The sequence below is a fragment of the Leucoraja erinacea genome, chromosome 2, assembly GCF_028641065.1.
Source record: "Leucoraja erinacea ecotype New England chromosome 2, Leri_hhj_1, whole genome shotgun sequence".
Taxonomy (NCBI): domain Eukaryota; kingdom Metazoa; phylum Chordata; class Chondrichthyes; order Rajiformes; family Rajidae; genus Leucoraja; species Leucoraja erinaceus.
The window spans coordinates 24,551,643-24,573,099 of record NC_073378.1 but is presented as its reverse complement, the minus strand read 5'-3'; the positions used below and the strand labels follow the sequence as shown (position 1 = coordinate 24,573,099).

Sequence of the window (21,457 nt, the reverse complement as noted above, 5' to 3'; positions counted from 1 at the left end):
CTGCGGCCTACCAGCGGGCCTGGAGCGCCGTTTCCTGTCGGGGACCGCCCAGAACCACGGCTTCGGCGGCGGCACAGCGCTGGAGCGCTATCGCAGAGCGGGCGATGCCTTGCCTTGGTCGCCGCGCTGGAACTCCGGTATGCTGGGACCGGCGATAAATAACATCGCTGAGCTGCGGGTCTGTGGAGCGACCAGCTGCGGGCGGCGGCGCTGACTTTACATTGGGAGCCTGGGATCTCTCGACGAGATCACCAGTTGTGGAGCTCCATCCGGCGCGGCCTTGTTGGCTTCGGAAGCCGCGGTCTCCAGTACGGAAACGGCCGTTCCAGGTGGCCCATGCCGCTGTGAGGATTCTCCCGACGCCGGAGCAACATCACCCGGCGAGAACGGCCTGGAACATTGGGCCTCCTTGAAGGCAACTGTGGCGGCCTCAATGGGCCAGACTATGGGTGAACTGGGGATGGGGACTGGACATTGTGCCTTCCCTCACAATGGGAACCATTGTGGGGGGATGTTTTTATGTTTAAATGTCTTTATTATTGTTATGTCTGTATTCTTTCTTTATGTGCTGCACGTAGAGGACGCTGGCGCTGTTTGTTCACCGCTTCTCCGTTTGCTATTGTCTGTTACTATTGTAAAGCGACTTTGAGTCTTAGAAAAGCGCTATAAAAATTACATTTATTATTATTACTCAGGGTCATTTATTAAATGTTTTTCTTTATTAACTGTTATCCATGAGTACTGTGTTTACATGCCTGCCATGCTGACAGGTAAGAATGTCATTGTTACTTTGACGGTACATGTGACAATTAAACACTCTTGATTCTGCTGCCTCGTAATGCCAGAGACCGTGGTTAGATCTTGACCTAGGATGCTGTCTGTGTAGTATGCATGTTCTCCCTTTGACTGCGTCGGTTTTCTCCGGGTGCTCCCATTACCTTCCACATCCCAAAGACGGTGGGTTTGGAGATTACTTGTTCCAAGCATGGTTTGGATGAGAAAGTGGGATAACTTAGAACTAGTGTGAATAAGTGATTGGTGGTCAGCATGAACTTGGTGGGCCGAAGGGCCTGTTCTCATGCGGTATCTCAAAACTAAACCAAAACTAAGCTAAATCTCCATTTAAGTAAGTGTTGAATTGTTTGATATGATAAGAACTGTTCTGGTGCTTTAGTTATTGAGAGGACGTGTGTGAATTAAAATTACATGTTTACAATAATGTCATTCAATGCTTAATGCCTTCAACTGAATTGAACAAACGTTGGAAAAAATCATCCGAAATCCCAGAACAGATATTATATTTTGCAATAATTAGGGCAGAGATACGGTAGAGAGTGAGAACCTTTTTCCCAGGATGGGAAAATCAATTACCAGAGGCATAGCTTTATTTGGCTTATCTGTGGATTGTCACCTTGTCATGGTGGAGAAGCTTGTGTGGACCTGAGATCCTGAGAACGATGCCGTCTGGGGCTATGCTCCTAGTAGGGCCACCCATGGCGGTAAGGTCGAGGGGGAGGTCTCTGACAAAGAGCAATCCAACCAAGACCTCAACGGTGGAACAGGCGGAGGACGATGGCTGACCTTAGTGGAGCGTCACAACGGCTGGGAAGGCGGATGAAGGCTGCAGCAGAAAAGGGTCTCCGGTCGTCTTGGACTTCATGCTACTGGATCCTGACCCAGATCTGTCATGCACTGTGTGGTGGCTGCATGTGCACCAGTCTCCCCAAGTCACGCACAGGCGTCCTCCATGAGAGGACAGTCATACTCGTTTCAAGTGACCACCGATGATGATGAGCTTAATTTGGATTTCAGAAGTTCTTTAATAAGTTGCTGCATATGAGGATGCTAAAGAAGATGAGAGGCCATGGTATAGTAGAAGGTTGGCTGAATGGCAGAAGGCAAAGAATGGGAATAAACCAATGCATTTAACTGACAATGACAATTAAATTGAATGAATCGGAATAAAGGGGGCTTTTTCTAGTCCGGTTGCTGGTCGACATGGACGTAGTGTGCTGAGGGGTCTGTTTCCATGCTGTATCTCTAAACTAAACTAGAATATTAAAGCAGGGATGGAATGTTCAGGCTTTTCAGTGCACTGGTCAGACTGCATTTGGAATATTGTAAGCAGTTATGGGCCCCATATCTGAGGAGGGATATGCTGAAGGGAGTCCAGATATAGATAATTACCTGGATGTAAATGTGGGTGGGTTGGTGACGACAACACATTGGAGGAGTTGCAGACAGTGGGGAAAGCTGTCAGAAGATGTCGATCAGCTGCAGAAATGGGTGATGGAGTTTATAGAATGGGCCCTTCGGCCCACAATGTTTATGCCAAACATGATGCCCAGCTAAACTGATCTCATCTGCCTGCACATGATTTATATCCCTCTATTCCCTTCACTTCCATGTGCCTATCAAAAGGACTTAAACGGCACTTTCGTATCTGTCTCCACCACTACTACCCTTGGCAGCATGTTCCAGGCTCCCTCTACTGGTCCCACTTTCCCCCTCTCACCTTGCTATGCCCTTTGGTGGTGGACATTTCCACCCTGGGAAAAACATTCTGACTGTCTACCCTATCTACGCCTCTCATAAATTTATACACTTCTATCAAGTCTCCCCTCAACCTCCGGCGTTACGGAAAAACAATCCCAGTCTGTGCAACCTCTCCCTGTAGCTGAAACCCTCTACTCACGGCATCATTCTGGTGAACCTCATCTGCACCCTCTCCAAAGCCCCCACATCCTTCCTGTAATGGGGGCGACCTGAACTACAGGCAATACTCCAGATGTGGCCTGACCAAAGTCCTATAGAGCTGCATCATGACCTCCTGACTCTTGTACTCAACGCCCCGACCGATGAAGGTGACACTGCCATATGCCTTCTCTACCATTCTATCTACTTGTGCGGTCACTTTCAGTGACCCTTGAACCTGGACCCCCTCTGTACATCAATGCTGTTAAAGGTCATGCCATCAACTGTTTATTTTCAATAGACAATACGTGCAGGAGTAGGCCATTCGGCCCTTCGAGCCAGCACCGCCATTCACTGTGATTGATCATGGCTGATCATCTCCAATCAGTACCCTGTTCCTGCCTTCTCCCCATATCCCTTGACTCCGCTATCCCTAAGAGCTCTATCTAGCTCTCTCTTGAAAGCATTCAGAGAGCCAGCCTCCACTGCCCTCTGAGGCAGAGCATTCCACACACTCACAACTCCCTGTGTGAAAACGTTTTTCCTCATCCCCGTTCTAAATGGCTTACCCCTTATTCTTAAACTATGGCCCCTGGTTCTGGACTCCCCAACATCGGGAGCATGTTTCCTGCCTCTTGCGTGACCAAACCCTTAATAATCTTATATGCTTCAATAAGATCCCCTCTCATCCTTTTAAATTCCAGAGTGTACAAGCCCAGCCGCTCCAATCAACATATGATAGTCCCGCCATCCCGGGAAATTAGCCTTGTGATCCTACGCCGCTCTCCCTCAATAGCAAGAATCCTTCCTCAAATTAGGGGACCAAAACTGCACACAATATTCCAGGTGTGGTCTCACTAGGGCCCTGTACAACTGCAGAAGGACCTATTTGCTCCTGTACTCAACTCCTCTTGTTATGAAGGCCAACATGCCATTGGCTTTCTTCACTGCATGAACAAGGACCCCCCAGATCCCGTTGTACTTCCCCTTTTCCCAACTGGACATCATTTAGATAATAATCTGTCTTCTTGTTTTTGCTACCAAAGTGGATAACCTCACATTTATCCACATTAAACTGCATCTGCCATGCATCTGCCCACTCACCCAACCTGTCCAAGTCACCCTGCATTTTCATAGCATTTTCCTCCTTACATTCGACCTCCCAATAAACGGTCAGGATTTCCATTTTCCATAACTGTCCCTTCACTGTTCTCTCCATCCCCACCCAGCCAAAAGCTCCACCTTGGAGACTGCTAGCATTGAGAACGTGGCCTCTGCAGAGAATTAGCAATGTGAGGTCAGCAAAGAGCACAGACAGGAAATTCAGAGCATTCATATTCATCCGTTCATGCATAGAAACATAGAAAAATAGGGCCAGTAGGCTATTCAGCCCTTCGAGCCAGCACCACCATTCAATATGATCATGGTTGGGCATCAAAAATCTGTACCCCGTTCCTGCTTTTCCCCATATCCCTTGATTCCGTTAGCCCAAAGAGCTAAATCTAACTCTCTTGAAAACATCCAGTGAATTGGCCTCCACTGCCTTCTGTGGCTGAGAATTCCACCGATTCACACCTCTCTGGTAATCAGGCTAACCTTAATGAACAAAGTTACTAAAACTGTTTCAAGAAATGTGTATGAACAGCCTGTTTGTGCAACGTCCACTAGATCTGGTTAACTAGCTCAGAGAGAGGAGCGAATGCAACCTGCTGGCACCACTACTGGGTTAAACCTCTGACTGAACATAATGACCACACCTCATGCTCAAAGCCTCAGATGGTTTATGTTGAGAATTATTTTTAGATTGCTGTGGGATAGTAAATAACAATATACATTGGCCTACCAATGCAGACCTGTAATTGTGGGTTTGAAATCAAATCTCTGCTTAATGCATGTTTGAACTTCCCTGTTCCAAACCTTAATAAACTAGTATTTTATTTCTGCTTGCAATCATAGAGTCTGACAGCATGGAAACAGGCAACAGAAGTTACCACAGTAGAATTTTTTGATCTTGTTTTTGAATATTAGAGTCATAGGATTCTACAGCTTGGAAACAGGCAGTGTGAGAATATGAATTAGGGTGACCGTTATACATTGTGTTGTGTCCTCCCAAACCTCCTCAACATGGCACCAAAAAATCTACTTTGAGGGTTCAAATATGAAGAGTTGTAATTTTGTTAGTAAAATGTTTTGTAATAAAAGAAAAGAAAATAGAAACTGGTAGAATGTTTCAGTCAAACAGCAACAAATATCTGATCCTTGACTGTGGGTGAGGTGGCCTGTTTCTTCCCCCACCCCCCCCGCCCCCCCCCCCTCCCCCTCCCCATACCATCCCACTGTCTCTATCTCAAATATCCGGGTAGTGGTTTGTGAATTTTGTCAGGGTGAATTTCCATAACCTGAACGGCGCATGATGCGGGGCTCGCCTGCATTTAACACCTCAAAGACTACACGTGTATCCAAATAAATATAGCCCACTTTGGAAATCGGAGCATGATAGATTATGATAAAATGTGCATTGCAACTTTTCTAATGCAAGTTTTGGAACAAAATATAATATATGTTGTTAATTCACCTTTGTACTTCAGACAATCACCATAATAACAGAGTTGATTCGAGAGAACTTTCGGAACACCAAACTGAAACAATGCCTCTTACCTGCTCTGGGAGAACTTATGTACCTTGTGGCCATCCAGGTAGGATGCACTGAAGACTACATTTAGTGTCTTCCTAAGTGTCATGGAGTTTTGCAACAGTTTGCCTGAAGCGGATGTTCATTAGTTGGGAATACATTGAAACAAAGTTATCTGCTGTGCACAATAGTCTTGAAACTTTGTGCTTAGAGAGTCATTCTTCAAGAAAAGCGAAATACTAGGATCCTATGATTGTGTGTTTATGTACCTTGCCTCATGATGTTCATACCATTGGGTTGTAAGCTACCAAAATTGTCCAATTTCAAGTAAATCCCCCTGACTCCACGAACACCCATCCCACATCACCCATCCCACAGCACCCATCCCACATCACCCATCACCCATCCCACATCACCCATCCCACAGCACCACACCAACCATCCCCCACCACCCATCCCACCCATCCCACAGCACCCATCCCACAGCACCCATCCCACATCACCCATCCCACATCACCCATCCCCACATCACCCATCCCACATCACCCATCCCACAGCACCCATCCCACATCACCCATCCCCACACCCATCCCATCACCCCAGCACCCATCCCACAGCACCCATCACCATCCCACATCACCCATCCCATCCCACAGCACCCATCACCCATCCCACCACACCCATCCCACCCATCCCCCACCCCAGCACCCATCCCACAGCACCCATCCCACACACCCACCCATCACCACAGCACCCATCCCACCAGCACCCATCACCATCACCACATCAGCACCCCCACCCCCCACATCCCACACCCATCACCCATCCCACAGCAGCCCATCCCACAGCACCCACCCATCCCACAGCACCCCAGCACCCATCCCACACACCATCCCACACCACCCATCCCACAGCACCCCAGCACCCATCCACAGCACCCATCCCACACCCATCCCACACAGCACCCATCCCACAGCACCCATCCCACAGCACCCATCCCACAGCACCCATCCCACAGCACCCATCCCACAGCACCCATCCCCAGCACCCATCTCTCCCAGCAGCTCCGCCCCCTGTTCCATTTGCCTCCTCCATACGCTCATCTCCCATCGTCGAGTCTCACATTTTCCTCTTTCCCTTCCACCTACATTCCCCACTTCAGCTTTACATTTCACTCCTCTTCTCTTCTTATTTGACCACTTTTCACCACAAGTCAATGAGTAAGCTGTAATACTTGCCGGGCTTAGACAATAGCTTTCTCGGTATTCAGGGGAGGAGGCCATTCTGGCCCTTCAAGCCAGCATTTGTTCATCATTTCAATGTGATCATGGCTGATCATCCAGCAATCAGTATCCCCATCCACAATCTGCCTTCTCCCCATATCCCCTGACTCCGCTATTTTTAAGAGCTCTGTCTAGCTCTCTCTTGAAATCATCCAGAGAACCTGCCTCCACCGCCCTCTTATATGACTTTGGTTAGATTGCATTTAGAGCTTTGCATGCAGTTCTAGCAGCTCCATTACAGGAAGGATGTGGAGGCTTTGGAAAGAATGCAGAGGAGGTGCTAATCTGGTGAACCAACGCTACACTCCCTCAATAGCAAGAATGTCCTTCTTCAAATTTGGAGATTTGGGAACAAGGAAATGGCAGACGAGTTGAACAGGTACTTTGGATCTGTCTTCATTAAGGAGGACACAAACAATCTCCCAGATGTACTAGAGGCCAGAGGCTCTAGGGGACGGAGGAACTGAAGGAAATTCACATTAGGCAGGAAATGTTCCTGGGTAGACTGACGGAACTGAAGGCTGATCCCCGGGGTCTGATGGTCTGAAATCCCCAGGGCCTGATGGTCTGCATCCCAGGGTACTTAAGGAGGTGGCTTTAGAAACCGCGGACGCATTGGTGATAATTTTCCAATGTTCTATAGACTCAGGATCAGTTCCTGTGGATTGGAGGGTAGCTAATGTCAATTATAAAAGATGAAATAGCAGTAACAGGATCGGTCCGAGTCAGCATGGATTTACGAAGGGGAAATCATGCTTGACAAATCTTGTCGAAGTTTTTGAGGATGTAACTAGGAGAATGGACAAGGGAGAGCCAGTGGATGTAGTGTACCTGTACTTTCAGAAAGCCTTTGATAAAGTCCCACACAAGAGATTAGTGGGAAAAATTTGAGCACATGGTATTGGGGGTAGAGTATTGACATGGATGAAGAACTGGTTGACAGACAGGAAGCAAAGAGTAGGAATTAACGGGTCCTTTTCAGAATGGCAGGCAGTGACTAGTGGGATGCCGCAAGGCTTAGTGCTGGGACCCCAGTTGTTTACTATTTATATTAACGATTTAGATGAAGGAATTAAATTTATCATCTACAAATTTGCGGATGACACAATGCTGGGCGGCAGTGTGAGCTGCGAGGAGGATGCTATGAGGCTGCAGGATGACTTGGACAGGTTGGGTGAGTGGGCAGATGTATGGCAGATACAGCATAATGTGGATAAATGTGAGGTAATCCACTTTGGTAACAAGAACAGGAAGGCAGATTATTATCTGAATGGTGTCAGATTAGGAAAAGGGGAGGTGCAACGAGACTGGGTGTGCTTGTACATCAGTCACTGAAAGTAAACATGCAGGTACAGCAGGCAGTGAAGAAGGCTAATGGCATATCAGCCTTCATTGCGAGAGGATTTGAGTTTAGAAACAAGGAGGTCCTCCTGCAGTTGTACAGGGCCCTGGTGAGACCACACCTGGAGTATTGTTTGCAATTTTCTCATTTGAGGAAGGACATTATTGCTATTGAGAGTGCAGCGTAGGTTCACCAGGTTGATTCCCGGGATGGCGGGACTAACATATGATGAAAGAATGGGTCGACTGGGCTTGTATTCACAGGAATTTAGAAGGATGAGAGGGAACCTATTAGAAACATATAAAATTCTTAAAGGATTGGACAGGCTAGATGCAGGAAAAATGTTCCCGATGTTGGGGGGAGTCCAGAATCAGGGGTTACAGTTTAAGAATAAGGGGTAAGTCATTTAGGACTGAGATGAGAAAATATTTTTCAGCCAGAGAATTGTGAATCTGTGGAATTCTCTGCCACAGAAGGCAGTGGAGGCCAATTCACTGGATGTTTTCGAGAGAGAGATTTAGCTCTTAGGACTAAATGAATCAAGGGATGTGGGGAGAAAGCAGGAACGGGGTCCTGATTTTAAATGATCAGCCATGATCATATTGAATGGCGGTGCTGGCTCAAAGGGCCAAATAGCCTACTCCTGCATCTGTTTTTCTATGTTTCTTATAATTGAATAAATTTTGGATTGATTTGAATTAAATTTAATTGAATTGAATAAATGTTATTAGCCAAGTACGTATACATACAAGGAATATACAACACAATATCCAGTAGACAATTAAAAATCAAACATTATAATTTAAACATGTGAAGAATGAAATAAAATACCAGAGCACAAGGAGGCTACAGAAACCCTCTAATCCCGGCAGTGTTCTGGTAAATCTCTGCACCCTCTCCAAAGCTTCCACAACTTAATACTGTTTGATTCTGGTTGTTTCCACTTTACGTTTAGCTTTAGTCAGTCTATTTCATTTCCGTGTTGAAATGTTTGAATTTCCCAGCTGGAGTTGACAGGAAGTAACTATTTGTTCAAGCAGATGCCAAAGATTCAATGTAATTGATAGAAAAGTTAGTAGGAAATGGATTTTCACCCAAACATGGTTGAGAGTCTGAGCATGGTGTGCAAGAGTGGCGTTGATGTCAAATGTACATAGGATGAGCACTGGGGTGCTGAAACAGGTGAGGTTGGGGCACAATGGATTCCTTTCTCTAGGTCAAATGTGGTCGGCACTACATACAAGAACAGTCCATCTACCCACAATATCTGTGCTGAACATGATAGCAAGACCATCTCCTATCTGCAATCCCTTCAATGCCCGAACATCCATGTGACATCCTAAACCTCTTAAACGACACCATCATATCTGCCTCCACCATCTCCAGGCAGCACTCGCCACTCGAGTGTTAAAAAAACCTGCACCGCTCATCTTCTTTAAACTTTGCCCTTCTCACCTTGTAAAGTTACCGTGGCGCAGCTCGGCACCAGGGACCTGGGTTGGACCCTGACCACAGGTGCTGTCTGTGTGGAGTTTGTACGTTCTCCCCGTGACCTGCTTGGGTTTTCCTCAGGGATCTTCAGTTTCCTCCCACACTCCAAAGATGTACATTTGGTATAATTACACTTGGTATAAGTGTAAATTGTCCCTCGTGTGTGTAGGATAGTGTTAGCGTGTGGCTGATCGCTGGTCAGCACAGACTCGGTGGGCCGAAGGGTCTGTTTCCGCGCTGTATCTCTAAACTAAACCATAAAACTCTGCCTGCTTGTTTTTGACATTTACATCCTGGAAAAAAAGTTCTCACTGTCTACCATATCTATGCCTCTCGTAAATGTATATACTTCTAGCAGATCTCTCCACAACATCCTGTGTTACAGAGAAAACAATCCAAGTTGATACAAGAGCCATATTCATTAAGTTTCTGAGATTCTAATCTTCACTACTCATATGTTCAGTTCACTTTAGTTTATTGTCACGTGTACCAAGGTACAATGAAAAGCTAAAGATAGACACATTCGATCCGAAACATCACCCATTCCTTCTCTCCAAACAGCATGCCTGTCCCGCTGAGTTACTCCAGCTTTTTGTATCTATCTTCGGTTTAACCCAGCATCTGCAGTTCCTTCCTGCGTGCTATCCAGTCAGCGAAATGATAACACATAATTACAATTGAGCCATTCCTAGTGTATTGATCCATGATAAGGGAATAACATTTAGTGAAAGGTAAAGTCAGCAAAGTCTGATCAAGGATGGTCCCAGGGTCTCCTATGAGGTGCAAATATATGGGACTTTTATATTCCCAGTTGCTGAACTATTGTCTTCAGGAGAACTTGCGTAACTTCCTTTCTTGAAAAATAAGTTTGTAAATTATGTTGCTGATGCTTTTTAAAATAAATCAACTTTGTAGACGATGTACTACTGTATATCACAAAACCCCAATCAGTATACCAAACATATTAAACCTAATTGAGGACTTCGGATCTTTCTCAGGATACAGAATAAACTGGAACAAAAGTGAAATTATGTCGATAAAACCGAAAGACTCAACACATCTTTTGAAATTCCCCTTTAAAATAGCCACAGAAAAATTTAAATACTTAGGAATTGAAATCACTAGAAATTATCACGGTATGTTTAATGCTAATTATAGCCCCTTACTTAAGAAATTAAACAATCTAATTAAATTCTGGAAAATGCTGCCGATGTCTTTAATAGGTCGAATAAATGCTATAAAAATGATCTTTTTTACCACAAATCCTATATTTATTTCAATCAATTCCAATATATCTTCCAAAAATTTTATTTCAAAAAATTAGACTCAGACATCACAAACTTTATATGGGATTATAAATCCCACAGAATACAAAGAGCACACCTTAGTAAACCAAAAGAGATGGGTGGTCTAGCGCTCCCTAACCTTATGTACTATAATTGGGCGGTAAATATTAAAAATATGATTCTCCTGCTGGACAACTGCCCAGCAGGTGGATTGGATTATAATGGAGAGAGAGGACTGTGCTCCTGGTAATACAGGAGCGACTCTCCTCTCACCAACGAATTTGAATAACAAAAATTATAATAAAAATCCAATGATTCATAGTACAATTAGAACTTGGAAACAAATAAAACAGAACTTAAAATTAATAAATCTATCTCTGCTAATGCCAATAGCCAATAACCCTTCGTTTAAACCCTCAATTATAGATAAATCATTTACACAATGGGAAAGAACGGGAATCAAAACGCTCGGAGACTTGTATGAATTAGGAAAATTATTACCATTTCAACAATTACAACTGAAATATAACTTGAAAAATAATCAATATTTCAAAATAAATCAACTTTAAAAAAATGAGAAGTATGTAGTAGAAGAACGTGCAGACTAACTTCCTTTGCACTGCTGATGTTTGCTTTGTTTGACTGAAGGAGGAGAAAGGAGCCCACTGGACCATCCCCCCTGCCGCCCACGCCATGGTCATGAGATGTATCCGGGAAGGGGTAAGGCTCTGAGAAATAAATAGTTACTTGTGTACCTCAGAGATTGCAAGCATGGTGTCGTCTTCATATTTACCCACGCATAATGTGCGCATTTCCTCTGCTAAATTAGAACTGTCCAAGGAGACAGAGTCTCGCTCTCCTTATGCCAGAAGTTGTTTATCTCTCACATAAAGCTTCAAGAAAATGAATACACAGATGGTTTAAAATCCATTATGGCTATTGTGAATCCCACAGGATGGTGAATTTATCAAAACGATCATCCTGAAAGCAAACACCCTTGTCTGGCAAGTTGGCTAAAACTGATCCAGCGATGCATGTAAGAGTTTTCAACCATGTAAGAGTTTTGATGAACTGAATTGCTTGTGTACCATTGTGGTGGATATCGTTGAGTCTTATTTAAATACAGGTTTGTTTGCTTTCTGGCCAAGACTGCCAATCACTCACCCACCAACTATTACTGTAACTGTCACTGATAAATGCTTCCTGAATGCAAATTGTTCATTCTGTTTATTGGTTTTTAACGATGCAGAATATTTATGATCCAATCTTAGTTAAGTGACTCGTTGATTATATTTTCATTTAATTTGGAATATATAATCCTTGCAAATTGACATGGGTGTTCCTTTAAACAGTTTTTAATCACGTTGTGGGCAGAGTAAGAGGAATTTGCAGAGACTTGCACTGAAGCTACTTCAGCAGAGATAATTAACCAAAGATTGGCCTGGTTGACTGGTGCTTCTGCAGGCTAAGGAAACGTTCATCCCAAAGGGATTGCAATAATAAATCTCCAGTGGCAACAAATTGAATTAGTGTGACAGTCTTATTGAATGTGTGGAGTAGTCAGACGAACTTTGCCCTGTCTTCCCCATCAGCAATAAGTGGTCATCATTAACAGGCATTGGGATGCAGTGTCTGTGGGTTTGTGACAGAGGCCAGGAGCTGCAGTCAGACGGAGCAGCTAAAGTATGCAGGAGAATTGTATTTGTCGCCGACTACACCTGAATATATTTGCATATTCACAAACACTTTCATGAAGTAAGCTGATTTTAATTAAATCCCGCAATAGAATTAATAATGTCTTTTTATTGGAACCTGGCGGGTGAATTTGGATGGGGAAGATGTATTTGAAAATAAAGGGGGACTAGCATTTACTAATTATAAAACCTATTCTGGTCTACATGTTATTTCTGTTGAATATAATGATGCCCATTGCTCCTGTAGTTTATGATGGTGGCAAGGTAATTTTCTCAACAGATAACAGAATTAATTTCAAGCACCTTCAAGCAAAACTATTGATAAGACATTGGTCAGATTTGAATGCTTCGCAGGCCAGCGAATTGCATCAAAAGTTCATAAATTCATAAGTAATAGGAGCAGAATGATGCCATTCGGCTTATCAAGTCTATTCCACCATTCAGTCATGGCTGATCGATCTTTCCTTCTAAAACCCATTCTCCCCATAACCCCTGACACCCTTATCATCAACAACCAGTCAATCTCCACCTTAAAGATATCCATCGACTTGACCTCTGTGGCAATGAATAGTCATGCAGCACGGAAACAGGCCCTTCAGCCCCTTCAGCCTCTTGCCCATGCAGACAAAGATACCCCATCTACACTAGTCCTGCCTGCCCACATTTGGCCCGTATACCTCTAAACCTTTACTAACTATGTACCTGCCCAAATGTGTTTTAAATGTTACTATAATACTGGCCTCAACTACCTCCTCTGATGGATCGCCCCATGTACCCACCATCCTCTGTGAAGAGGTTCCCCCTCCCCAGGTCCTATAAAATCTTTCCCCTCATAAAATAGTGGATTGCTTAGTTTACGTGAATGTTGGCAAGTTGACATGGACAGGGATATGGGCCAGATGCGAGCAAATGGCACTAGCTTAGATGGGACATCCTGGTTGGCATGGGCGAGTTGGGCTGAAGGGCCTGTCTCAGTGCTGTATTTGAATAATACATCAAAAACATGGCACTAACTATGCCTGCCCTCAGTAAATATGCCACAGAAGTTAGCAGTCATAGTCATAGAGTGATAAAGAGTGGAAACAGGTCCTTCAGCACAACTTGCCCACACTGGACAACATGTCCTAGCTACACTAGTCCCACCTGCCTGTGTGTGGCCCATATCCCTCATGCCCACCGGTGATGCTGCAGCTTCCCTCCACTGTAGGATTGTGTCCTACTGACCGTTTAGTCAACATGCTGCTCCAGAGTGATGAGTTTGTTTGTTTACACCAACTTCTCCACCTCCACCTCTGTCCAGCCAAATGCACTTTATTCCACGCCACGTTTATCGGTCGGGGCCTGACTCCGAGGGGCGCCAACCCGAAATGTTGCTTGCCCATTCCCTCAACAGTTGCTGTCAGACCAGCAGAATTCCTCCAGCACCTTGTGTTTTGCTCAAGATTCCAGCATCTGCAGTTCCTTGTGTGTCTATTTTACTGTCGTTGATACTGATCCAGTACTGGATATGACTTCACCACCAGATGTCACTGTAGTCCTCTTCTACATCATTATAGATCCATGATTACAGCAGCATCTATGTGTAGATAGACACAAAATGCTGGAGTAACTCAGCGGTATAGGCAGCATTTCTGGAGAGAAGGAATGGATGATGTTTCGGGTTGAGATCCTTTTATCAGACTGAGCTTCTATCCAGAAATGCTGCCTGTACCACTGAGTTACTCCAGCATTTTGTGTTTTTCTTTGGTGTAAACCAGCATCTGCAGTTCCTTCCTACACAACCATCCATCTGCACGCTTCTATCTTCACACCTTCACAAAGCTGTATTGCAACAGGCACTGTTTGTGACCAATCACAGCTTTTTGCAATCCACCTTAGAATTTACCCATCCATTTAACTGTGACAAGTATGGCAGAGAGATGACATTTTTCTTGATGAGGTTATCTTGCATCTTAAAGGTCAGTGAATAACAGTGATGTTTCGAGCACAACTACAGAGTTACGTGCTGGATACAGTTCAGAGAAGAGCCATGAGGATGTTGCTAGAGCTCCATGCCTGAGCTTTAGGGAGAGGCTGCACAGGCTAAGAGTTTATTCCTTGGAGTGCAGGAGGCTAAAGGATCATCTTATAGAGGTGTATAAAATCACGAGGAGAATTGATCGGGGAATGCAGTGTTTTACCCAGAGTAGGGGAATCAAGGGAGAGGTTGAGCAGGCTGGGTCTCTATTCCTTGGAGCGCAGGAGGATGAGGGGTGATCTTATAGCGGTGCATAAGATCATGAGAGGAATAGATCGGGTAGATGCAGTCGCTTGCCCAGAGTAGGGGAATCAAGGACCAGAGGACATAGGTTTAAGGTGAAGGGGAAAAGATTTAATAAGAATCTGAGTGGTCACTTTTTCACACTAAGGGTGGTGGGTGTATGGAACGAGCTGCCAGAGGAGGTGATTGAGGCTGGGACCATCTCAACGCGTAAGAAACAGTTAGGTACATGATACAGACAGGTACAAAGATAGGACAGGTTTGGAGGAATATGGACCAAATGCAGGCAGGTGGCACTAGTGCAGCTGGGGCATGTTGGGCAGTGTGGGCAAGTTGGACCGCGTGGCCTGTTTCCGCACTGTATCACTCTGACTCGATGGTCTGAGCTATAGGGAAAGGAAGTTTATCAGATTGCCTAGATTAGAGCGCATTAGCTGTAAGGAGAGGATGAGCAAACAGACATTGTGGACTGAAGGGCCTATTCCTACGCTGTAATGTCTATGTTCATGTATCCACCACTAGAGTAGGTGTATCGAGGACCAGAAGACATAGGTTGAAGGTGAAGGTGAAAAGATTTAATAGGAATCTGAGGGGTCACTTTTTCACACAAAGGGTGGTGGGCGTATGCAACGAGCTGCCAGAGGAGGTGATTGAGGTAGGGACTATCTCAACATCTAAGAAACAGTTAGACAGGTACATGGATAAGAAGGTTTGGAGGGATATGGACCAAACACAGGCAGGTGGGACTTGTGTAGCTGAGACATGTTGGCCGGTGTGGGCAAGTTGGGCCGCAGGGCCTGTTTCCACACTATATCACTCTATGATATATCGACCAGTGGCACTAACATCTGTGGTGATGAAGTGCTTTGAGATCCACAAACCTGACTGGCCTGGCAGACCCATTGTTTCTGCTTGTTCTAGTCCCACCGAGCTTATTTCCACATACCTCAACTCCATCCTATCCCCTTGGTCAAATCCCTCCCTACCTATGTCCAAGACACCTCACACGCTCTTCGTCTCCTCCATGACTTCTGTTTTCCAGGCCCCCACTCCCTCATCTTCACCATGGATGTCCAGTCACTCTACACCTCTATCCCCCACCAGGAGTGTCTTGGAGCGCTCCGTTTCTTCCTCGACCGCAGAACCAACCAATCCCTGTCTACCGATACTCTCCTCCGCCTAGGGGAGATGGTCCTTACCTTTAACAACTCCCCCTTTGACTCCTCCCATTTCCTCCAAATCTAAGATGTAGCTATGGGCACGCGCATGGGCCCTAGCTATGCCTGTCTCTTTGTAGGGTACGTCGAACAATCCTTGTTCGAGGCATACACTGGCCCTATCCCCGAACTGTACCTTCGCTACATTGATGACTGCATTGGTGCTACCTCCTGCACCCACACACAACTCACTGACTTCATCCATTTCACCACTAACTTGCAACCGGCACTCAAATACACCTGGACCATTTCCGACATTTCCCTACCGTTTCTAGACCTCACTATCTCCGTTGCAGGTAACAGACTACTGACCGACATCTACTACAAACCCACTGACTCCCATGGCTATCTGGACTACACTTCTTCCCACCCTGCTTCCTGCAAGGACTCTATCCCCTACTCCCAATTCCTCCGTCTATGCCGCATCTGCACCCAGGATGAGGTGTTCCAAACCAGGGCATAGGAGATGTCCTCATTCTTTAGGGAATGGGGGTTCCCCGCTTCGACTATAGATGAGGCTCTCACCAGGGTCTCTTCTATATCCCGTAGCTCCGCTCTCACTCCCCATCCCCCCACTCGTAACAAGGGCAGAGTCCCCCTTGTCCTCACCTTCCACCCCACCAGCCGTCACATACAACATATAATCCTCCGACATTTTCGTCATCTCCAACGGGATCCCACCACTGGCCGCATCTTCCCATCGCCTCCCCTTTTCCCAGTCTACCTGCATGTTGAAATGTCCCATAACAACTGTAGCATTACCTTTACGACATTGCCAATTTTAACTCCTGATTCAACTTGCACCCTATGTCCAGGCTACTGTTTGGGGGCCTGTAGATAAGTCCCATTAGGGTCTTTTTACCCTTATAATTCCTTAGTTCTATCTATACTGACTCTACATCTCCTGTTTCAATGTCACCCCTTGCAATGGACTGAATTTAATTCCTCACCAACAGAGCTACCCCACCCCCTCTGCCCACCTGTCTGTCTTCAATAGGAAGTATACCCTTGAATATTCAGTTCCCAGCCCTGGCCCTCTTGCAGCCATGTCTCTGTAATTCCCACAACATCATACTTGCCAATTTCTAACTGAGCCTCAAGCTCATCCATCTTATTTCTTATACTTTTCTTAGTGCACGCTTGCTGATCGCTTCGCTCAACACCTCCGCACAATCTGCATTAACCAACCTGATCTCCCGGTGGCTCAGCACTTCAACTCCCCCTCCCATTCCCAATCCGACCTTTCTGTCCTGGGCCTCCTCCCTAGCCAGAGTGAGTCTCATCGCAAATTGGAGGAGCAGCACCTCATATTTTGCTTGGGTAGTTTACACCCCAGCAGTATGAACATTGACCTCCAATTTCATGTAGTTCTTCCTTTCTCTCCTCCACCCTTCCCAGCTCTCCCACAGCCCACTCTCTGCCTCTTCCTTTCTTCTTATCCCCCCCCCACCCCCACATCAGTCTGAAGAAGAGTCTCGACCCGAAACGTCACCTATTCCTTCGCTCCATAGATGCTGCCTCACCTGCTGAGTTTCACCAGCATTTTTGTCTACCTTCGATTTTTTCCGGCATCTGCAGTTCTTTCTTAAATTCTTAATTTGCAGGTCGAATTGGTTGTAAGGAAGGCAAACACAATGCTAGCATTTATTTCAAGAGGTATACTAAAACAGGGATGTAATGCTGAGGCTCCGAGTAGGGTGCCGGGTCAGGCCGCATTTGCAGTATTGTGAGCAATTTGGGGCCCCATATCTGTGGAAGGATGTGCTGGCTCTGGAGAATGTCCAGAGGAGGTTTACAAGAACGATCCCAGGAATGAGTGGGTTAACATATGATGAGCGTTTGACGGCACTGGGCCTGTACTGACTGCCGTTTAGAAGAATGAGGGGGACACCTCATAGAAACTTACCAAATAGTGAAAGGCCGGATAGAGTGGATGTGGAGAGGATGTTACATAGAAACATAGAAAATAGGTGCAGGAGTAGGCCATTCGGCCCTTCGAGCCTGCACCGCCATTCGATATGATCCGCCATCCCATCCCTGCCTTCTCTCCATACCCCCTGATCCCTTTAGCCACAGGGGCCACATCTAAATATAGCCAATGAACTGCCCTCAACTACCTTCTGTGGCAGAGAATTCCACAGATTCACCGCTGTCTGTGTAAAAAATGATTTTCTCATCTCGGTCCTAAAAGACTTCCCTCTTATCCTTAAACTGTGACCCCTAGTTTTGGACTTCCCCAACATCGGGAATAATCTTCCTGCATCTAGCCTGTCCAACCTCTTAAGAATTTTGTAAGTTTCTATAAGATCCCCCCTCAATCTTCCGAATTCCAGCGTGTACAAGCCGAGTTTATCCTGTCTTTCTTCATATGAAAGTCCTGCCATCCCAGGAATCAGTCTGGTGAACCTTCTCTGTACTCCCTCTATGGCAAGAATGTCTTTCCTTAGAATAGGAGATCAAAACTGTACGCATTACTCCAGGTGTGGTCTCACCAAGACCCTGTACAACAGCAGTAGAACCTCCCTGCTCTTATACTCAAATCCTTTTGCTATGAATGCTAACATACCATTTGCTTTCTTCACTGCCTGCTGCACCTGCATTTCTACTTTCAATGACTGGTGTACCATGACACCCAGGTCTCGTTGCACCTCCCCTTTTCCTAATCGGCCACCACTCAGGTAATAGTCTACTTTCCTGTTTTTGCCACCAAAGTGGATAACCTCACATTTATCCACATTATACTGCATCTGCCATGCATTTGCCCATTCAGCCAACCTATCCAAGTCACCTAGCCTCCTAGCATCCTCCTCACAGCTAACACTGCCCCCCAGCTTTGTGTCATCCCCAAACTTGGAGATGTTGCATTCAATTCCCTCATCCAGATCATTAATATATATTGTAAATAGCTGGGGTCCCAGCACTGAGCCTTGCGGTGCCACTAGTCACTGCCTGCCATTCTGAAAAGGACCCGTTTACTCCCACTCTTTGCTTCCTGTCTGCCAGCCAGTTCTCTATCCACATCAATAATGAACCCCCAATACCATGTGCTTTAAGTTTGTATACTAATCTCTTATGTGGGACCTTGTCGAAAGCCTTCTGAAAGTCCAGATATAACACATCCACTGGTTCTTCCTTATCCACTCTACTAGTTACATCCTCGAAAAATTCTATAAGATTCGTCAGACATGATTTACCTTTCATAAATCCATGCTGACTTTGTCCAATGAATTCACCACTTTCCAAATGTGCTGTTATCCCATCTTTAATAACTGACTCCAGAATTTTCCCCACCACCGATGTTAGACTAACTGGTCTGTAATTCCCCGTTTTCTCTCTCCCTCCCTTTTTAAAAAGTGGGGTTACATTAGCTACCCTCCAGTCCTCAGGAACTACTCCAGAATCTAAAGAGTTTTGAAAAATTATCACTAATGCATCCACTATTACCGCGGCTACTGGGATCAACTTATCTGGCCCTGTGGATTTCTCGGGAATCATTCAATTTACCTAAACTTATAACCTAGATTTCACTGGCTCCTAACCCCCGGTCCCTTGCTATTTCCGGCAGATTGTTTATGTCTTCCTTAGTGAAGACAGACCAAAGTAGTTATTCAATTGGTCTGCCATGTCCTTGTTCCCCATGATCACTTTGCCTGTTTCTGACTGCAAGGGACCTACATTTATTTTAACTAATCTTTTCCTCTTCACATATCTATAAAAACATTTGCAGTCAGTTTTTATGTTCCCTGCCAGTTTTCTTTCATAATCTATTTTCCCTTTCCTAATTAAGCCTTTTGTAATTAAGCCTCTGCTGGACTCTGAATTTCTCCCAGTCCTCTGGTTGGCTGCTTGTTCTGGCTAATTTGTACGCTTCATCTTTTGTTTTGATACTATCCCTGATTTCCCTTGTTATCCACGGATGCATTACCTTCTCTGATTTATTATTTTGCCAAACTGGGATGAACACTTGTTGTAGTTCATCCATGGAGTTTTTAAATGCCCTCAATTGCATATCCACCGTCAACCCTTTAAGAATAATTTGCCAGTCTACCTTGACCAATTCACTTCTCATACCCTCAAAGTTACCTTTCTTTAAGTTCAGGACCCTTGTTTCTGCATTAACAATGTCACTCTCCATCCTAATGAAGAACTCAACCATATTATGGTCACTCTTGCCCAAGGGGCCACGCACAACAAGACTGCTAACTAACCCTTCCTCATTACTCAATACCCAGTCTAGAATAGCCTGCTCTCTCGTTGGTTCCTCTACATGTTGGTTTAGAAAACTATCCCGCATACATTCCAAGAAATCCTCTTCCTCAGCACCCCTACCAATTTGATTCACGCAATCTATATGTAGATTGAAGTCACCCATTATAATGGTTTTACCTTTGTTGCACGCATTTCTAATTTCCTGTTTGATGCCATCCCCAACTCCACTACTACTGTTAGGTGGCCGGTACACCACTCCCACTAGCGTTTTCTGCCCCTAGTTGGAGAGTCTATTAACAGAGGTTCTATCCTCATAGTTAAAAGTTATTCCTTTAGAAAGGAGATGAGGAGGCATTTCTTTAGTCGGTGGTGAATCTATGGAACTCATTGCCATAGAAGGCTGTGGAGGCCATCTATGGATATATTTAAGGCAAAGATAGATAGATTTTTAATTAGTACGGGTGTGAGATGTTATGGGGATAAGGCAGGAAAATGGGGTTAGCAGGGAGAGATAGATCAGCCATGATTGAATAGCAGTGTAGACTTGATGGGCCGAATGGCCTAATCCTGCTCCTTTCACTTATGAACTTACGAGTCCGTGCCGACCATCGATACCCGCACATTAACACCATTTTATACACTAGGGACAGTTTTCAAATTTTTCCAAGCCAATTAACCTACAAAACTGTATGTCTATGGGATGTGAGAGGTGACTGGAAAACCCATACAGGTCACGTGGAGAACATACTGACTCAGTACAGACAAGTACCTGTAGTCAGGATAGAACCGGGGCTCTGCGCTGTAAGGCTGTGCCACCGTGCTGCCCTAAGGTGGAGATAGTGCGGCTGTAACATAACTAAAGCTGCTGTTCACTGGACAATCCCAAGGGCAGGCATAAATTCCTCCACATCTTCTTCATGATATTCACCCCTCGGCTAATTATCACAAGGTTTTTGCTACCTTTACCCCTTAATTATACATCTAAGCGCTAGATCTCTGTCTTCCCTTTCAATGCCCGCTAAATCTCTCAGGCACATTAATGACAACATGAGAGGAATAGATCGGGCACAGTCTCTTGCCCTAAGTAGGGGAATCGAGGACCAGAAGACATAGGTTCAAGATGAAGGGGAAAAAATTTAATGGGAATCCGAGAGGTAACTTTTTCACACAAAGGGTGGTTGGTGTATGGAACGAGCTGCCGGAAGAGGTAGTTGAGGCTGGGACTATCCCAATGTTTAAGAAACAGTTGGACAGGTACATGGATAGGACAGGTTTGAAGGGATATGGACCAAGCGCAGGCAGGTGGGACTAGTGTAGCTGGGACATTGTTGGCCAGTGTGGGTAAGTTG

General features: G+C 45.2%; 1 protein-coding gene across 2 annotated transcripts in view; it reads left to right on the top strand.

The window, feature by feature from the left end:
* The window catches only part of ulk4 (unc-51 like kinase 4), a 315,218-nt gene that overhangs the window by 98,181 nt on the left and 195,580 nt on the right, over window positions 1-21,457 (top strand). For both annotated transcript variants that reach the window (XM_055653277.1, XM_055653269.1), the window contains exons 18-19: window positions 5,283-5,390; window positions 11,377-11,448. In XM_055653277.1, the coding sequence (XP_055509252.1) occupies window positions 5,283-5,390; window positions 11,377-11,448 (180 nt within the window). The remainder of the gene's footprint in view (window positions 1-5,282; window positions 5,391-11,376; window positions 11,449-21,457) is intronic.